At 40.7% G+C, this 19288-nt stretch overlaps 1 protein-coding gene across 2 annotated transcripts in view; it reads left to right on the top strand.

Annotated features, from left to right (window-relative positions):
* Positions 1–229: 229 nt before the first annotated feature.
* Positions 230–19288, top strand: part of pum1 (pumilio RNA-binding family member 1) — a 28944-nt gene continuing 9885 nt past the window's right edge. The window contains exons 1-15 of one of the 2 annotated variants that reach the window (XM_028035754.1): positions 230–382; positions 6732–6904; positions 9334–9456; positions 10155–10223; positions 10853–10958; positions 12403–12596; positions 12701–12867; positions 12956–13220; positions 13298–13391; positions 14872–14970; positions 15101–15243; positions 15577–15715; positions 15887–16021; positions 16339–16638; positions 18242–18484. In XM_028035754.1, the coding sequence (XP_027891555.1) occupies positions 6743–6904; positions 9334–9456; positions 10155–10223; positions 10853–10958; positions 12403–12596; positions 12701–12867; positions 12956–13220; positions 13298–13391; positions 14872–14970; positions 15101–15243; positions 15577–15715; positions 15887–16021; positions 16339–16638; positions 18242–18484 (2239 nt within the window). In that variant the 5' untranslated portion in view covers positions 230–382; positions 6732–6742. Of the gene's footprint in view, positions 383–6731; positions 6905–9333; positions 9457–10154; positions 10224–10852; positions 10959–12402; positions 12597–12694; positions 12868–12955; positions 13221–13297; positions 13392–14871; positions 14971–15100; positions 15244–15576; positions 15716–15886; positions 16022–16338; positions 16639–18241; positions 18485–19288 lie in introns of both variants that reach the window. The other variant, XM_028035753.1, reaches the window with a different exon arrangement.

Genomic DNA, 19288 nt, shown 5'->3' with positions numbered 1-19288 from the left:
ACACCTTTATAATCCAGAACACAATTTGAATGATAGTTTAATGTGTTATTTTTTTTTATTATTCCCTGTTGCTGAAATGTATACAAAATGCTAATGTTTATTTTTTTTCTCCATTTGTTGAGGATATTACTTTAACCCACAACAGTATTATTAATATAAATGATCATTTATATCTAAAGTACAATTTTAGAAGTTTGGTTTGATTAGATATTGCTACGGCTTGCCATACAGGCGCAATGAGCCGTACGCTCCCTCTCATCCCTTCCCGTCATGCGGCGCTGCTGCCTGCTCCTCCGTCGAGCCGCCATGTTGTCGGAGTGAAAGCCCGGGGTGTCACAGAGAAACTGGGGCCGAAATCCGCGACCATCCACCCTCTCCGCCGGTAGGTATCTCCTTGACTCTCTCCACTGTTTCTCCAGACTTTAGTTATCGACGCCCCGATGCAGATATTGCAGCTTTAGTGGGCCAGGAAGTGGTGAAATAAGAAGATTTTGTGAAGCTGGAGCGGCAGTGCACCTTTCTGCTGCCTGGCTCCTTCCTCCCCTTGTGTCGGTCTTCCGCTCCAGACAGTTTTCGGGCCTTTGTTAGCATCCGCGTCAGCTTTATCTACCCAGACAACTCGGTCGCCAGACACGTAAAACCCCTCGGGTGTTTATCTATAACCGAATTATGAAGCCGTGAAGCTACCGAGGCTGTTAAAATCATTGCTAGAAGCCCGTGTTTGCAACCGGTTGGAGCTTGTAACGGGAGGCCGTGTTATTGTCGGTAGACACGGGCAGTGAACCCTCCGTAACTCGCGGATAACCGACGAGAGCGAAGGCCAGTGCGTGAAAAGAAACCCTGGAAAGCGTGAGGCTTTTTCAGCCTGCATCTATGGTTTCTGTTTGGTCGGTGTGTGTGCCGGGTTGGCCTGTGTGTGGAGGCACCAAACAGTATCTGTTGTTAGCCGCAGGTTGGGATTGTCACACCCCTGTCTGTGCCCGGAATGCGGTGGATTGAGCCCGGTTATCGAATGATTAACCCCGCTGGACTGGGAGCCTCTGCCCGTTTCCGGGTGCCGAGGTTGAACTGAGAGCACACCGAGCAGTGTGCGCTGGATTTCCGGGTGTTTAGAGAACTCTGATGAAGCGCTAGCATTTCCTTGTTACTGAATGGAAGAGTGCAACAGGAAAACAAAGGCTGCACTCGGTTTGTGAATGACCAGTTGGCAGGCTGGTTTGTTTTTAGCTGCTGGAGGTGTTTAGCCGGCTGGTTTGTGGCTACATGTTTGAGGGTGGTTCTAGTTGTCTAAGCTGTGTGTGTTTAGAGGACCCAAAGAGTCAGACATCCTCACACAAAGGTAATTACTATATATGGATGAGTGTAAAAAGGGCTGCTTGTCACTTCTTCTTGGCCTGTAGGGACACTAATGTGAGATTAGAGCCTGCTGGATAGGGAGAGGTTGTAAAACACAAATTATTCTCCTACTGCTGGACACAGCTAATGCTGTCATGACCTGTACAGCACCTTGCAAGAGTAGCCATACTGCTTTATCTTTTTCGCATTTTGTTACAGTTCAAATCTCAACTTTATAATATTTTATTGGGATTTTATATGTTAGACCGACACAAAGTAGTGCATAACTGTGAAGTTGACTTAAAACATGCACTTAAAAATTGTGAATGATGTATCTTGCTTGTACAGTAGGGGCTAAACGATATTAGGGAAACAAGCAATATGCAATAATGACATCACTTAGAATAAACACATAACGAATGTCACCATTGCAATCACAGACAGCCTGGACGCTTGGCACTTAAACAATTAGCGAACATTTACTGTGGTTCTAGGAGTTCTTCACTTGCGATAACAAAATATTATTTACAGTTGTGTAAGTTGTGTAGCCATACTGTGTCAAAGCAGTTTTCTGGGGTTTGTTTTAACCTGCTTAAAAATGTTTGACCACTATCCCACTCAAAAATACCTCCAGCTCAGTCAGAGTGGAGAGTCTCTGCAAAGATGAATTTTCCAATCTCACCACAAATTTTGGATTGGATTTGAATGTGGGTTTGATCGAAGCCACTACGTTGTAACTCCGGCTCTATGTTTTAAGTTTGTGGAAATCAGGTGTAATTTTTCCTTCTACTTCAGTTTTACCTTCTACTTTGTGTTGGTCAGTCACATAAAAATTCCAACTAAACTCCATTACATTTTGTGGATATAATGTAACAAAATCCAAAAAGGGTTCTAGACGTACAAAAACGGTGCACGTCACTGTATCTGCAACCATATCCCACACGTGTTTCTTCAGGTTTAAAACTGCTTTTAATCACCACACGGCCTTCACTCTTTCCCCTGATTAAGCAACCAGGCCACCTCTGACCTTTTCAAAATGACAGCCACCAGTTTGGCTCCATATCTTGCAAATAAAGCGAGTAGTCTCCCTCTTGTGTGCACACATTCTTAGATAGCGTTATTTTTTCCCCAAATAGTTTCATTTGCGCAATATGCTGAGTGGCGAGTTTATTTGGTACAAATAGATAAGGTGAACAGATTTAACAGTTATTCTGCTTGAGAGAGCTGTTCGTTGTACTTTGGAGGCACTGACCTTTGTTTTTCCTGTTATTCCCGTGCGGAAAGAAGTAAACAGAAAAACCAAAGAGGGAAAAATTGTTTTTAAACAAACAACAAAAGAAGTGTTGTAATCTGACACGTGATTACTCTTGTGATGGCACTAAAAAACAAAATATCTGAAATGGTTGCTAATATTGATCTCCAGCTATTTCTCACCACAAACTGTTCTTCGGATTAGTTTCATAACTAAAGCATTTCAGCTGACAGCACTATGAGGACCAGAAAAAAGAAAACTAATGAGTGACTTGGGGCATATTGTGCATGAAGCAAATAATTGCTGTAATATGTAAATAATTGTATAACTGTAGACTCAATCTGTTGTCTTAAGTCATGAGTTTTAGATTAGATGTAGTTAAGGGATTATGTACCTACTGTGACCTTTTTAAATGAGTTTTTGTCATCTTTTGGCTAAAATTAATCTTCAATAGCAGGTCGATCCCTTTAATCATTTGACTTCATTATCCTCTGCCGCTAACGTTAAGCTAACTTTGATATTAACTGGACTTCTTTGAGAAACCTTTGACTTTTATTTGTTTTGAAAGTACATTATTGGTCAAAGTGTAGACAAAATATGTCAAAACATTCAAAGGCCAAAGAAAAACATATTTCTAATAAGCATCTTGAGGCGTCCAAGAACTTTTGGGAGAATTTTCTGTCAGCTGCTGAGACAAGAATGTGTTAGTTTTGGTGTTAGTTTTTCTGGAATAAAACTAGAATGCCAGAAAAGGAGCAGCATACTCACAGTGAAAAATGGTGGTGGCAGTGTTATGGTCTTGGACCTTGATGATTTAGCCTTTATTAATTAAACCATCATCTCTAAAGCATAAACGAGAATTTTGGCTTTTGGTTCATTATCTAACTCAAACGCACTTTATTCATGCAGCCGGGGAATGATCCAATCCACACAAGTTCACCTCTTAACGGCTCAAAAAGGAAGGTTTTGGAGTGGCCTAGTCAAAGTTTGGACCTAAAATCCATCTAAGATGCTGTTACAGGACATTAAACAAGACTGCTTATTCTCTAAAACCCTCATTGTGGATGGATTAAAACCGTTCTGTAAAGAAGAGTGGGACTGCGGACTCGCTCACTTCCATGCCTGGTGGCAGTTGTTCCTGCCAGTAGGATCACAGTTTTGGGGACAGTTTGGTTTTGGGGACAGTTTCCTTTTTATATAGAGACTTTACATTCTACATCTGCTCTTTTTCTAACCCAGATGCTAAATGATTATTGTTGCATCTGGGTTCCTAAAGCCCTGCCTAACTGCCATAACCGATGTTTGTGTTAGTGGTAGAGTCCATGTCCAAGGTGGTCCTCCTCTGTCTTTCATTATTGTGCAGATGTACGAGTAAAATTATTTTTGGCAATGCTTTTATGCAAACACCTTTTAAATCGACTGTGCATCTGGAGCCCAATAAAATTAGTTTATTTCTTAATTTTGGTTCCCCCTCAGTATAATTTTTTTTCATCACACGTGGACAAATCCTAAGTCATGAATTAAGAGCAAATTTGACACTTAAATGAAAACCTCTAAAAATAATGGCTTTTATAGGGGTTGGCTAATCTGGTTCACATTTGCCCTAATCTTCCTCTGGTCTGGAAAAATGTTGGTCACACAGTGATTATGATAGTAAAGTTCTCAGTTTTATGTGTCTAACCTTTTCATTATCATATTATTCTTTCATTTGCTCTCATTGGGGCACATTTCAAAGAATTAATCTTATATGGAAAACATTACTTTTTTCCTTCCCCACTTGTAGATGGTATAAAGTGGCTTAAAAAACCCATTGGTCTCTTTAAACGTTAATTTATTCCTTTATTTCTCTGTGTGGACTTTTTTCCAACTAAAACCCCCAGGGCATCTTGTATTTATGGTGTTGACGAGCTGTAATATTCATCCCATTATTTCTGTTGTTCATGTTCCAGTCCTGATGTACATCATCAGTTTTTATCTGATTTGTAGCTTCCAATCTAAACTAAACCAAACAAGAATTTGACTGTTTCAAGTCACCTCAACCGTATTTAATCCTCTCCACCTTCTAATCAAAATAACTCGGCCCGACCAATCCGGACTGTGAATTACATTACACGCAGAGAGAGTCTTTAACAAACACTTTGAGATTTGTGATGCATTCATATGTGAAAATGGTAAACAAGACTTTTATTCTCAATCCACCGGGATTTACCTATTTTATTGATAAATTATTTAAATAGTTTTATTGTCCAGCACTAGCACATTGTTTAATGAGTGCAAACTATAAGTGACCACATCCATGAAAATGTCCATCTGGTAAAGCCTGCACTGGATGGAGAAACATCACTGTTGATTTGTAGGGATGCACCAATCCACTATTTTATTACCAATACCGATATTTGTTTATTTAAGGATCCTCAATTCTTCCTGGGGTCCACACCAAACATTACAATTAAATCATTGCTTACAGACATCGCATAAAGACAAAACAAAATTAAATTAAACACAAAATTCAAATCAACCACTTCAACAGTTATAGCATCTCACAAACATTATGAAAAAACATATCCAAATACATTACCACACCAACAATTTCAGCAATATCAAAACTAAACTAAAAACAAAGGATGACAAACTTCAAATATAATTTATAAAAAAATGCAGACATTAAAAAACCCCAGTAAAATAAATAAACAGTGCTTAGCCTGGCGGGGGCACAAGTAAAGCCTGGTGGCCTGCCAGGCTTAATAATACACCGGGGGAAACCTGGAGATACTTGAATACCTCCAAACTAGTGACGTAACCTTTCCTGTTTTAATCACAGTTTCCACTCTGTGCTGCTGTTTTTATTCTTAAGCAGTTATGAGGCACGGTGGTGAAACCTTAAGCTGCTGCTGCACAACTAACCACAAGTTACTCTACAGGTTGTTGCGAACCAAAGAGTGAGCGAATTAGTTGATGCCACCGTGAGAAGTTGAGAAGCTAAAGCCTTTTCCTCTGCCTACATCCCCCAGAATGCTGTGCGATTCTGGATCAGAGTTCAGTGAAATTATTAATTTTCTGTCGGATGTATTACCTATTGATATTGATCATGTGTCTATTGAGATGTATATTGCTTTCGACTGGCTGCTTTGTACACGTCACCCTGTAACTGAAAAGTCTGAATTTTCACTAATAATATACAATTAATTTGGAGTTACAATCCACAGAAATAATACCGAACTACTAATAGTTGGGGGTCTGCTCTACACCCTTTTATATAACTAAACTTGTGAAATTGCTGATATGTCTTTCCAGCTGACTACTGTATCTTTCAAACAACGCTTTCAAGCCAAAGGTAAAATTTGTGGAGCTGAAAGCACCCCACACTTTATTTATTTATTTTTCATCGCTGCAGTTCCATGTCTGGCTCCAGCCCTGAAGCAGCGATTAAGCCTCATTTAGAGCTGGAGGCAGACTCATATTGACCAACGACAAATAAAAATGTTGCCAGCATCATGTTGCAAATCTGTGTGATTTTCAATTTTAGTCTGACTAATTGAAGATAAAAAAAAAAATGCAGTTTTAACACTGTAACATAATGAGTTTCTTTCCTCTGTGCTGTTTGTTTTAATACAACCTGCCATGCGGCTATTTTTGGCCAGTAAAGCACAGAAAACTGCTTTTCCCTGAATTTATGAATGCAGCTTTCAAATCCAGGTACAAAATTAGTCAACTCCTGTGGATCGGCATCCCTAATTCCCATTTATAGTCTGTTTATGAATATTGATCTGAGTTCGGAAATGCCAGTCTGCGTTGTAAAGGGCTTTGCCAGTATTTGTATACTAAGACATTTGTTTTAAAGTGATATTGATTGAAAATATATAGACTTATATTGATAAACTGCCTTTAATCTCGGTTTCTCTAATGAAACACAGAATTGCTAAATAAAATTTTAATAGTTTCAATTTGGGTTGAAATACTACAACTGTTATTTGTTCAGCTTCTCTGAATTTCCGGTTTGGCCTTTGTAGCAGCCTATAAATCAGCAGGAATCATCTTAAACTTCTCTGGACGGATCAAATGTGTGTTTCTATAGCCTATTGAACCAGTCTGCAATTGTTGTCTTCTAACACGTGTGTGTCTGTGTGTGTCTCTATCTGAACAGGCTGTGGTGGAATGAGCAGTGTGTGTGTGTTGAAGAGGAAAGCAGTGCTCTGGCAGGATTCATTCAGCCCCCACCATAGAAGTACATCTCCCAGCATGCCTGTGGTGCTGAGTAGCGGAGGACATGCCCTCCCAACTGGACAGACCCCTCAGGCCACACCCCCCAGTCAGCAGGTAATGCCTACCACTCTGATTGCTCTCTGCTTCTGGCTCATTCATAAATCAATGGATGCATCTGATTAAAAAGAAAGCAGGAAAGTTGAGCTTATTTACTTCCCTATGCATTTACATATTTATTCAGAGTCCAGTTTAGGACTTAAAGGTGACCTATTATGCTTCCCTGAACTGGTTAGGATAGGTCTATGGGCTAAACAAAACATTCTCTTTACATGTTTTGCACAAAATCATCTAAAATGAGCTATTAGAATGAGTTGTTTTTGGACCTCTTGTCACTTTAAACCCAAATAAGCTGCTGCCGGCCACGCCCACCAACTCAACGTTTACACTCGCAGGTGAAAATGGCTGAAAACAGATGTGCAATTATACAACTGTACATCTTTGAAAAGCATTAGTAGGGCCTCCTGCACAACCAACAAGGACTCAGCAAGTGGTTTCTGAATGGTTAAGACAACATCAAGACAATTCGTCTTTTCCAGCAACCAAAAGTGCTGGAGCTCTGCCGGGGTTGCTAGGTGATGGGACGGGCTCGCTGGGGTTGCTAGGTAACAGCGTACTGCGCATCAATTTGACTCAACATTTAGTCAAGTTTTTAAAATAGCTCATTATCTAGACAAGGTGGGTTTTTTTTGTTTTTTTAATGCTTGGGCTGTTTTTCGAAGCAGTTGAGACCCACATGGAAGAATAAAAATTTTAACCATAAATAAAACAAATTATTAATCATCAGAATGGAAATTATCAAGATCATTTTAATTTATCATGCAAGTAATTGTGTTCTTCAAATGTTCGTGAAGCCGAATGCTCACGCAAGGTTTCTTGGACCTTGAGAGAGAAAACAGTCCCACAGAGTTACAGATCTTTCATCAAGCAGTAAGATGTAGCAATAAATGCAGGTTTTTGTGATTACTAAACCTGAAAATGAACTATACCACACTATGCCACTTGATTAAAAGCCAAATACATTAAGGTTTTCTCTAATGGAACTGAAAAATTATATTGCAACAAATGTGCTTCACTTCTTTTTTTTTTTTTTTTTTTTTGTAAACCTAATCCGTTCTGTGTGTCTGTCATTTTAAGATGCGTCTTATCTTTACAAACCAATTGCATTTTCTGTAGTGCAATCAGCAATTAAATAAAACATCTTTTAGAGACTTTTTCACAGTCAGTTTGTAGATAAAGTACTAAAAGTGTAGTTAATATTCTCCACTGTCTATATAATGACCCGTAGAAACTGTTAGTATTACTTCACAAATGGAGAAAGTAATTCATAGATTATAAACATTTAGTCGTTTTTCCCAGGTTGGTTGAGGTGCTGCTGTGTAAGCATCACAGTTTAGTTGCTCTGACAACCATAGTGACTGGTTGTCAGACAGGACAGTCAACATGCCAAAAATGTGTAGTAAAAACAACATGTTGAAAATGCCTTTTGTAGTTGATGATCTAAGAAGTGGTTACCAGATCTGATTCTTGTTGCCTCAGTCCTGTGCTAAATGCCTTATTATCTGGTTTAATACTTTTAGGATATCTCATAAGAAGGAACCTACTTTCTTTTTTTAAAAATAATAATATTAAACAGCTGTCACCGTAAGTCAAATTTGGATAGCATTCCTTGTGTGTAAGAGGATGATTAAGTCCATCTGTTTTCAGAGCTGTTTGACCACTTGTGGTGGCAGACATGTTTTTCAGGGGAATTCAGTGTTTACACTCAGAATGAGTAAGCGGAGAAGTCATCTTTCCTGTTATTTGGAAAAGTACTCCTTTCTGTTAGTATGTATCTAACTCTTGCGCATCAACATGCAGCCCTGGTCGGATCATTGCGGGTTTAGATGATGCAAGCCCAGAAAATGTCAGTCTGTGGATGATTTTCTTTCCTCTGTTGACCCCGACTGATGATCGCAAGTCAAGTAATGAGAAATCTGGGGGACAGGTTCAATAAAAGCATCAAAACCAAAAGTCTCAATTTTTAGGCCTGGAGAACACAATGAAACCCTTTTCTGTTCTTTATTTTAGCTTCAGTAAATCAGAGGAAGGTTAAGGTCATATGTTTTGATGCATAAGTGGAAATAAACCTCTAATTCCTCCTTTGTGTCGTTTTCAAAATTTCTGCCTAGGTCGAGGAACCATCTATGGTCGACATTTGTTGCACTCAATTGTTCAATGAGCACAAAGTTTACACCACGAAATGTGTGTTTTGTAATTGATGAAAACCTGAACTGGTTATTGACCGGTAAATATTTTTTGTCCGCTTGTCCCATAGTTATAGAGAATTTTTAAATAAATAAATATAATGCATTTAGGATTTGAATTTTACTAAATTTATTTTCTCTGGAGGCATATTCCACATGTTTGCGCTCACAGAAGTGCCGATTTCTGCCAATTTTATCCCAATATGGCGGTAATAATCTCTGTCTGTGTTTTAACCGAAGGGTGTGGCGGGCGCTGGGCGTTCCCAGGACGATGCCATGGTAGATTATTTCTTTCAGCGGCAGCATGGCGAGCAGCCCGGCAAACATCGCTGGCCCACTGGAGACAACATCCATGACAGTCAGGTGTGTACATATTTGATTGAATTTGTCTTTTTTTTTGTAACCAAGGAAAAAAAACAGAGGCTTTTTTGTGTCTAGCTGACCAGCAGTGCACAGCAACAGGCAGTGGAGGAGCAAGCAGTGTTTTAATGTGTGCTTCAAACAGCCGGAAAATAGACCAATCACTTCTCTGGTTTCACAACAAAATGACTTGAGGAACATTATGAAGAAAATACTAGTTTTCTGACCAAAAAGTGTTTATGTGGCATCTGTAGCTTGCCTGGATAATTGCATCAGAAGAAAGTTGCTTTTTTAGAGCAACGCTTGACTCAGTGGGTAGAGGCTGTAGTCTTAGTCATGGTTGTCTTCCTCCTCTTCTTTCTGTTCCCTTCCTGTCTACCTACTGCCAGAAAATTGGGAACAGGTCACCATAGCCAGCCAAAAACATATAATATATATTAAAAAAAAACAGGAAGAAAGTTATTTTTAGGAATGCAATTTATCTCCTAAATGGTCTCTTCTATCAGAAGCACTTCATGATTCTCCGACAAAACAAAATTAACGTTCAGTGTGGCAGAAGAGAGCTGCAAACCGGGAACTTTTCATATGATTTCATGCTTTAGGCAGAGAGTAACTTTTTAAGAGGCTCATTGGGAAGTACACATTTCCGTTGTTTTTATGACTCTGTATTTTTAACATTTATTTATTGTTTTGATGTTCAGGTGCGGTCCATGTACGAGCTGAATCAGGACTTTCAGGCTCTGGCTTTAGAAGGACGAGCGATGGGAGAGGTAAGTTAGGTTTCAGGTTTCTGAACCTGTCTTCAGGCAATCCCAAACTGTCTGTGCACCTTTTGATTTCGGAAAGATTCTCTAAACAGAATTGTGGCTCATGTGATTTACACACCCAGTCAAACTGAAAATCTTAAAAGTAAAAGTCAATAAAATAAAAGTCATTCATAAATTTGAAGTGTTTCTATCAGGATGAATTTTTATATCATTTGTTGTTTAAAATGTTGCAAACTGTAAAAAAGCACTTTTATTGTCTACAAACAACATTTGTTCTCCTTTAAACAGAACATGTTTCACATATACAGGTCACAGAGTTTCTCAAAAAAAGTTTTTTCTCATGTAACTGAAATGTAGCAAAGATTTAATAACATAGAATATATCTAGGCTGCTGGTAAGATGCCAAAACCAAAATACTGGTTTTAAAAAAAAAAAAGAGTCATTTTTCCCATAATATGGAAAATCCAGGAAGATCAACCTGGATTTCTTTGACTCTTACAGCCTTTCAGGCAGACTTTACCCTCTTTTTACAATAAAAATTGTAATATCATGGGCTTTTTCTTTTACCTTTCTGCTCAAATGTTCCTTTATTTTTGACTCTGCGTAACGCTTTTTTCCTTGTGTCTCTACAGCAGCTCCTAACTGGGAAGAAATTCTGGGAAGTGGATGACTCTGGGAAGGATGGACCAAAAGGGATCTTCTTGGACCAGTGGAGGGATAGTGCGTGGGGTGCCTCAGGTATTAAGCTGTCTGGGTTTTTAAATATATTTTTTTGATACAGTGAAGAACAAAACCATCGAAATTAAAGCAGAGGAACTGTCTTTAAAGACATCCAGAAACCACCTCTGACAGGGTTTTATTTTTAGATCCCTGTCTGAATCAAAAGATGACATCAAAGTAAAAATCAAGCTAAATCCTGCTGCCTCACTTCAGCTCAGCGTAGTTATTTCTGTAGACATGACTAAAGATTTTTCTGCTTTCTTTGAAGCTCTGTGGCGCCACACCAGAAAACATCCTCACTGTAGATGTTTCTGCAGGTTCTAACATGAGGCTGGGCGCATTTTTGAAAGTCCTCTGAAGATATTTTACAGGATGTTCATGTTTTGAAAACAGAAAGGAAAAAAAATCATGCATATATTAATTTCTATTAAAATGATTCTATGTCCTAATAAAAGCGCATGATTAAAAGTGCTTCTCTGAGTTGCGCTGTCTGTCTTTGGAATCCTTGGGAAGCAGTTGGAGTGCTATGGAGGCACGTTTCCTTCTGCATCCCGTTGTCACAATAAGCAAATCAATTAATTTTCCGATCGATTACAATGAGTGCAATAAAGAGATGGACAACGGTTGTTAAAGAGATGCTCTCCGTTAATAGCATTGAAAAGCCGCCGTTTGAAGAAACCCTTCAAACATTTGGTACTCAGTATGAAGTAGTTAGTTTGCACTTCCTGTCACTTTTGCCAGTTTTCCCTGTCTAAGCTGAACAGTTATTTTTTGAAATGCAATTTTGGATACAGCCATCCATCCATCCATTTTCTGTACACCCTAGTCCCTAGTGGGGTCAGCAGGAGTGCTGGTGCCTATCTCCGGCTAACGTTCCGGGCGAGAACGGAACCTGTCCAGGTCGCCAGTCTGTCGCAGGGCAGCACAGAGACAGACAAGACAAACAACCATGCACACACACTCATACCTAGGGAGAATTTGGAGAGACCAATTTACCTAACAATCATGTTTTTGGACTGTGGGAGGAAGCCGGACCACCCGGAGAGAACCCACGCATGCACAGAACATGCAAACTCCGTGCAGAAAGAGCCCGGGCTGGGAATCAAACCCAGGACCTTCTTGCTGCAAGGCAACAGTGCCACCAACTGCGCCACTGTGCAGCCCATTTTGGATACAGTAATGTCATAATCCATTTTAATTATTCTTGTTTTGTTGTTTGTTTATTTTGGATATTTCAAATGTTTTCCAGTTCCACTGTTAAATGTTCTTTAGAAGTTAAAGTCTTTTTTTTTTATCTTTGAGAGTGTACTTCCATCAATATGTCGTTATTGTCATATTAATTGAAAATGGTTTGAAGCAATATTATCATTTATCGCAATAATTTCTGGGACAATTTATCATCCAGCAGAAGTTATCGAGACAGCCTTGCATTAATCCTGCGTCTCTGTCCCTTTTACGGCAGATCACTCTGTGTCTCAGCCCATCATGGTGTCCCGTCGGCCGGGGCAGGGCTTCCATGGCGGGGGTGAAGTCGGGGTGGGATCGGTGATGTCCCCGCGTTCTGAAAGTGGTGGCCTGGGGGTGAGCATGGTGGAGTACGTCCTGTCGTCCTCACCGGCTGATAAGCTGGACCCCTGCCTCAGGAAAGGACCATATGTGAGCCCTTCAGCTTAATTACGTAAACACTCACAAATCTTGCGTGGATATATTCTATATTGTGTTTATTATTTTCTCGTTCGCGTTCCATGACGCAGGGACAGAGAGACGGAGAGGTGGAGGAAGAGAAGAGGGAGAAGCCGAAGACGACGTTCGAGGCAGAGAAGCTGAAAGAGTTAACGGAAAGTGAAAGCGACGTGATCAACGACGTCATCAACCCGAACGGGCTGCCCGTACAGAACGGCCTGGACGTCGACGTGAAGGAGTTCGGGTGAGATACGCTGCGATCGGTCTCGTTGGAGCAGCGCTCGCTAGTCAGACGGGAAAACTGACCCAACGGCGTTCTCTTGTCCCCGCAGTCGTCCCCCTGGCAACATGCCTCCTCCTGGCCCCGAGGGCGACCTGCTGGGGGGTCCGGGAGGGGTCGGGCCCGAAGGCTTGACACCGCTAGGGGGTGGTGGAGGCCCCAAACCCCCTGACGACTTCTCCGGGGTGGACCAAGGAGGCGTAACCATGGACCCCATGGAGTCGGTGATGGAGCCGCTTCAGTTCGACTACAACTCTCAGATGCCCATGGACTCTGCGCCCACTGTGGGCCTGTTTGACTACACTAACCAGCAGCAGGTAATGGCTGCGGGCAGAGAGAGCACGATGGCTTCTCCAGGCGCCTCAGTTGACTTTAACTGCGATGATGTTCTCAGCTTTTTCAGAGAAACAACGCTCTGGCTGTGCAGCAGTTAACGGCCGCTCAGCAGCAACAGTACGCGCTGGCAGCTGCACAGCAGCCTCACATTGGTAAGTCTCATTTCACCTGTTCACACTGAAGCTGCACCGATTTTACCACTGTTTTTTACTGTTTATTTTGGTGTTTATATAAAAGAAATAAATGCAGTTTATCCAAGACCTCCTTTTTTTTTTAAAAAAGGCACTTAAATCAATGGAGATTCTCTTTAATAAAATACTGCTCTACCATTTAAAAAACTTTACTAGCGCTGAAACAATCAAGGGTATAAGGAGGATGAATGTTCAGTTAATATAAAATGTGTTTAAAGAAATCTCTGTTCAGCTTGATCTCTCCAAGTCATTGAGATTTTGAGCTACACAGGCCTGACGGCGGTCCCAGCTGAATGAAACTGTGACCTGTCCCTATAACACAGTGGCGATACACCCAGAAGCAGACGGCAACTTGCTCATCATTAGCAGCTAATTGTGCTGCTCTCACGTTGCTTTGTGTCTTGTCTGTCACTCCACCGATGGTTGTTTTAGTTTTTTGGGGGTTTTTGTCCTAACAAGTTCCCAAAATAATGTCACACAAACAATTTAAAAGCAGAACGAGCTCCTCCAGAGCTCTTTAGCGACTGGTGTTGTCTGAAAGCTTGAGAAATAGGAAGTCCTCTGCCACTCAAATATTGATTCAATAGTGTTTCAGCTCGACTCACCACGTTTCATATCCGTTTCTCGTAATAATCGCCTACTCTTACTTTTCCAGACACATGCTGATAGTATCTAGATAGCGCCTCGCCTGACAGAATTCAGTTTGACAATAAATATTCTGGCTTTTCCAGTTTGACAACGTGTAGTACCAAGCAACAAATACACAGCAATGTTACACTTTGTTCTGGTCGTCTTCGATGAAGCTGTTCCAACATCGTCTGCACAGTTAGAAAATGTTGATGGCATAATGCTTGGTGAAAAGGTTGGGAGTTTTCTTAAAAAAGAACAAAAAAACAAACAATTGAAGGACTATTTTACAGTTATTCTTAAAATCATTCATATATTCTACTTTTTTTGCAAAGCTAAGACGAGGCGAAACCAATTTGTTTATTTGTAATAGATCATATAGAATAAAAAAAGGTTTTGGTGAAGGTGAATATAGCTGTATGGATATCTTACAGGAGATTATTATAATAAATGTACAGATGTTGCATGTTCAAAATAACTACAAAGTTCAAGTGACCAATCAGTTTCACCTCCTGAGAGAATGTTATTTTATTCTAAGAAATTTAGTAAAACTAATTTTAATTCTTCAGCCTTTGCTTCCAACTGTGTTTTATTACTTTGCGTTAGCTTAATAACCTCCCTATGCATGAAGCTTGAACATTGTGCTGAACACTTTGAGTTGCAAAACATGGATTGTGATGAATATATTTGCATCATCAGTCAAATCAATATAGGGATGCAAGGGAAACGCTACAAACAAGACTTTTACTGGCTGGTGCCGATTTCTTTAAAGTCTGAACTGCTTCATACTCACCGTTTCATTTTCCTGTTTTAGGTCTCGCCCCAGCATTTGTACCCAATCCTTACATCATCAGCGCCGCTCCTCCAGGGACGGACCCCTACGCAGCGGGACTGGCAGCAGCAGCTACTCTCGGTCAGATGCGGCTCGCTGCACCGATCTTTAACCAAGAATCCCTTTAGTGCTAAATGTTTGTTTTAATTTCTGTTTGTTCAGCTTCAAAGCAGAGCCACCGCTAACCTCTCTGCTCTCGCGTTTCCTGCAGGTCCTGCAGTGATGCCTCCCCAGTACTACGGTGTGACCCCCTGGGGGGTCTATCCTGCCAACCTCTTCCAGCAGCAGGCTGCTGCAGCCAACAATTCGGCCAATCAGCAGGCGGCAGGACAGGGTCAGCAGAACCAGCAGCAGGTCAGTTTTCCACCAGGCAGAGAAAATACACCCGGCTGCAAGTGATTCTCTCGCAGCTCCTGTTTAGTGATTAAAATGCTTCACGAGATGAAAAATTTGTATTTTTATTTAAATATTTAAAAGACATTTTACATTTTTTTTCAGTTCCAGCTTCATTCTCCCTTAATTATTTAACTTACAGATTTATACTTATCAACATATTTCAATTTTATAGACATTTACGCATCTTTATAGAGTAGCATGTAGCTTTTCTGAGCTTTTTCTGAGCTTTTACTTCTTGAGTCCAGATCTAGCTTTTTTTCTGGTAACATTTTGTGTGTGATTTTTGTGAAGGTGATGCGAGCTGGAGGAAGCCAGCGTCCATTGACCCCCAGCCAGGGTCAGCAGGGTCAGCAGAATGATCAGCTGGTTGCCGCGGCAGCGGTAAACTCAGCGCTTGCCTTCGGGCAGGGGTTAGCAGCAGGCGTCCCCGGTTAGTACAACATTTTTCAAATGGCTTTTATTGCTGTGGAAGCGAGTTTCTGCAAATGTATTCGCCCTTACAGTACTGTTATGCAAATGCAGTGATTAGGGATATTCAAACGAGGAGTTTTTCACTTCATATAACGAAGGAGCCATGCTGGGTCTGTTCTCCGTTTCTCAGGATACCCGGTCCTGGCACCTGCGGCCTACTACGACCAGACGGGGGCACTGGTGGTCAACACCGGAGCCAGGAGCGGACCGGTCCGCCTCATGGCCCCTGCCTCTGTCATCATCTCCCCCTCTGCAGCACAAGCAGGTAGCGCGGAGTTTGACTGTAAGCGCATGAAAATGAGCTCAGCTCAAACACAAAACAACAGATCGCCCTTTGTGATCATAAACACGTTGTGAACGTCAAACTCAACCTGAGGTTGCAATTAAGGGATTATGAGATTTTATCTTTTGGTGCGTTAGTAGATTTTTTTCCCCCCATAAGTCAGTTCTGCTCAGTCACAACGTGATTTGGTTTGTGTTTTGATGCACCAGCTACACAATTGAACCTCATGGGTACACATATGAGCTTTTAATTTATCGTTAAATCCCTTCTTTATCTACCCTGTGTCGCTTCTCTTCCAGTCGCAGCTGCAGCAGCTTCAGCCGGAGGTGCCAACGGTGGTTTGGGTGGCGGAGCGAACGGTCCGTTTCGTGCCATGACATCCCAGCAGCCTCAGCAGCAGGGCGGCCCTGGCGGCACGCTGGGAGGAAGCTCCTTCTACGGCTCCTCGTCCCTCAGCTCCTCCTCCCAGAGCTCCTCTCTGTTCTCACAAGGCTCAGGCCAGCCGGGACCCGGGTCGGCCTCGCTGGGCTTCAGCCAGCAGGCCTCTTCCTCGCTCGGCGCCACTCTGGGAGCCACGCTAGGAGGTTTTGGCACCGCAGGTGAGGATAAATTGTCCACATTTACAGAGTCTTCCACATGTATTGCTGCACTTTGAACCCTTTTCCACATTCTGCCTCAAACGTCATCGTATTTTAAGTTTTTCTGCAAAAAAAACTAACACAAAGTAGTGACTAACTTGGGTTTAAGGGGAAAACATTCCTGGTTTTCATGTTTTTTTTCCACATGGAAAATGGGAAAAGTGAGACAAACATTTATTTAATGACCTTTACGTTCCTAAATAAAATCCTCCTGGCTACCAATTGCTTTTGAAAGTCATCTAATTAGTAAATAACGTTATGTTGCTTTTAAGTTAAACTCAGCATAGTATCCATCAGAAATTCAGTTTAAACCTTAATACTGTAGAAAACGCAGCAAACAAACATAAGAAAGCACTCTGATCTGCACAATAAAGCTAACATTTCATATGATTCTGAGTATGGTGTTGTAGCACTGTGCTGTGGGAATGCTTTTCCTTACTAGATAAGGACACAATCCTGGAAGAAAATCTTTTTTATGGTGCAAAAAACTGACCTTCCTGCAGGAAAAACAAAACATTCAGTCAGAGCTGCAGTGGTTTGAAATGAAGGACATTTATGTGTTACGATGGCTCAGTCAAAGTTAAATTTAAAACGCGCTTTTAAACATTTTATATGTGAATAAAAAATTATGAAAACTGTATATAATTTTTCTCCATGTTAAAACTATGCATTGCTTTGTGTTGGTCTATCACATAAAATCTTAAACTTTAAACAAAAGTGGTTGTAACGCGAAATGCAGAAAAGTTCAAGAGGTGTGCACACTTATGCAAAAGAATGAGGTTATTTTTAGAAATACAAAACAGTTTTTGTTTAAATTTTAATTACTCAATATGAAATGAAGAAAAAGCTATCAGAAGTCAAAAAAGTTTAGACCAATTCTCCTAATGAACATATTTTATTGTGTTTTTAAGAAGAAGTAAGTGTCATAGGTCACACAGGAGTGTCCAGGATTCAAAGGTACCCAAAAATTGTACTAAAGTTAGTGTCACTACTTCAACATGTTTTTACTCAAGTAAAGTAGCCATCCAAGAAATTAATCAAGTAAGATTAAAAAAGTATTTGTTAAAAAGTCTACGCAAGTACCATTTAATATTTACAAATTACATAATCAGATGGAACAAAATATAAATTGAAGTGGAAATTTGGGTATTTTAATGATGAAAATGACAATTCATACAAGTAACAAAATCAGGCAAAAGAATTTTTTAAAATCAGTTTCTTTCAATATAAAATCTTATGAAACTTAAAAACTGCATGTCTGTGTCTGGTGAATTTTAAAACATAATGGTTTTTCATTTAGTGGGTAGGGAATCCAGACGTTTTACTCAAGTAAGAGTAACAATACTTTATAATAATATTACCCAAGTAAAAGTAAAAAGTACTGCCTAGTAAAAATACTCCTTAAAGTTTTTTTTTCTTTCAAAAAAGTAACTTAAGTAAATGTAATTACTTGAGTTATTGCATTAACTCTGCCAGGCTTACTTCCCTTGCAGCTGTGAACAAACCACACAGCTGATTGATGATGCCAGCTCAGATGATAACGATAGATATTGTCTCCCTCTAGTGGCCAACTCTAGTGGTGGCAGTGGCTCCAGGCGGGACTCCCTGACGGGCAACAGCGAGCTGTACAAGCGCACCCCATCCAGTCTCACTCCCATCGGTCACGGGGGCTTCTACAACGGCACCCTGGGCTTCAGCCCATCCCCCGGCCCGGTGGGCATGCCGCTCCCCAACCAGGGGCCGTCCCACTCCCTCACACCCCCACCCTCGCTGTCCAATCACAGCTCCTCATCCAACCTCAATCTCGGTAAGTGCCTTTGATTTTATTTATCTTAAAGCATTTAAAAGCGAGCCTCTAAATGATCTTTGACTCGGTTAACAATCTCTTCCAAGCCAACTAATAAAAACATGGCCGTCTTTTCTTCTGTGATGTTAGGAGCTACTCACCACTGAGACTCGTTTTGGTCTGATTGACGTCTGACAAATTAAAACAGAACTCAGTCATCTACACTCTGGTGAAATGCCAGCCGAACTGACAGCCTCATTATGGTTTAATTATCACCCTGATTGATTACCTAACTTCATCATTTCTCAAGTGTTCGCCGCTGCTGCGTAGCAGCCATTTAGCAGCATTAAAGGTCATGTTTTGCAGGAAGTAAATAGGCCTATGTTTTGGGTGTGACTCATTTCCAAGCTTGAACCACACCTTAAACATGTGGTGCAGATGTTTCTGAATGTTTACACGTAAATGTAGATTTGTGTACACAGTCCAGTGTAGTCACATAAATGTTTGTACAGTAAGGGAGAGAATCTACAGATGAACTGGTTTAATCAGCAGGGCTGTATGAGAGACTTTTGGTGTGTTTTGTTATGATATCCTTGGTTTTGAAGCAGATAAGAACACTGGAAATCCTCTTTTTATGAAGATTTTTCTTCCCCAGTCAAGGCATGTTTAAGGTTGTGCTGCCATCCAGTGCCCTGTTTCAGTGCTGCAGAGCTCAGTTTTAATTTTTATGGTATAACGTCTAACACAGCAATAAAATTAGATTAAAGAAATTAATTTTATCCGAATGTTACTGCATAAAGTCGAAAGTTCATTCTAAGAGCCCTT

Source organism: Xiphophorus couchianus, chromosome 13 (genome assembly GCF_001444195.1).
Source record: "Xiphophorus couchianus chromosome 13, X_couchianus-1.0, whole genome shotgun sequence".
Taxonomy (NCBI): Eukaryota; Metazoa; Chordata; class Actinopteri; order Cyprinodontiformes; family Poeciliidae; genus Xiphophorus; species Xiphophorus couchianus.
The sequence above is the reverse complement of the archived record's forward strand: the minus strand, read 5'-3'. Positions and strand labels throughout refer to the sequence as shown.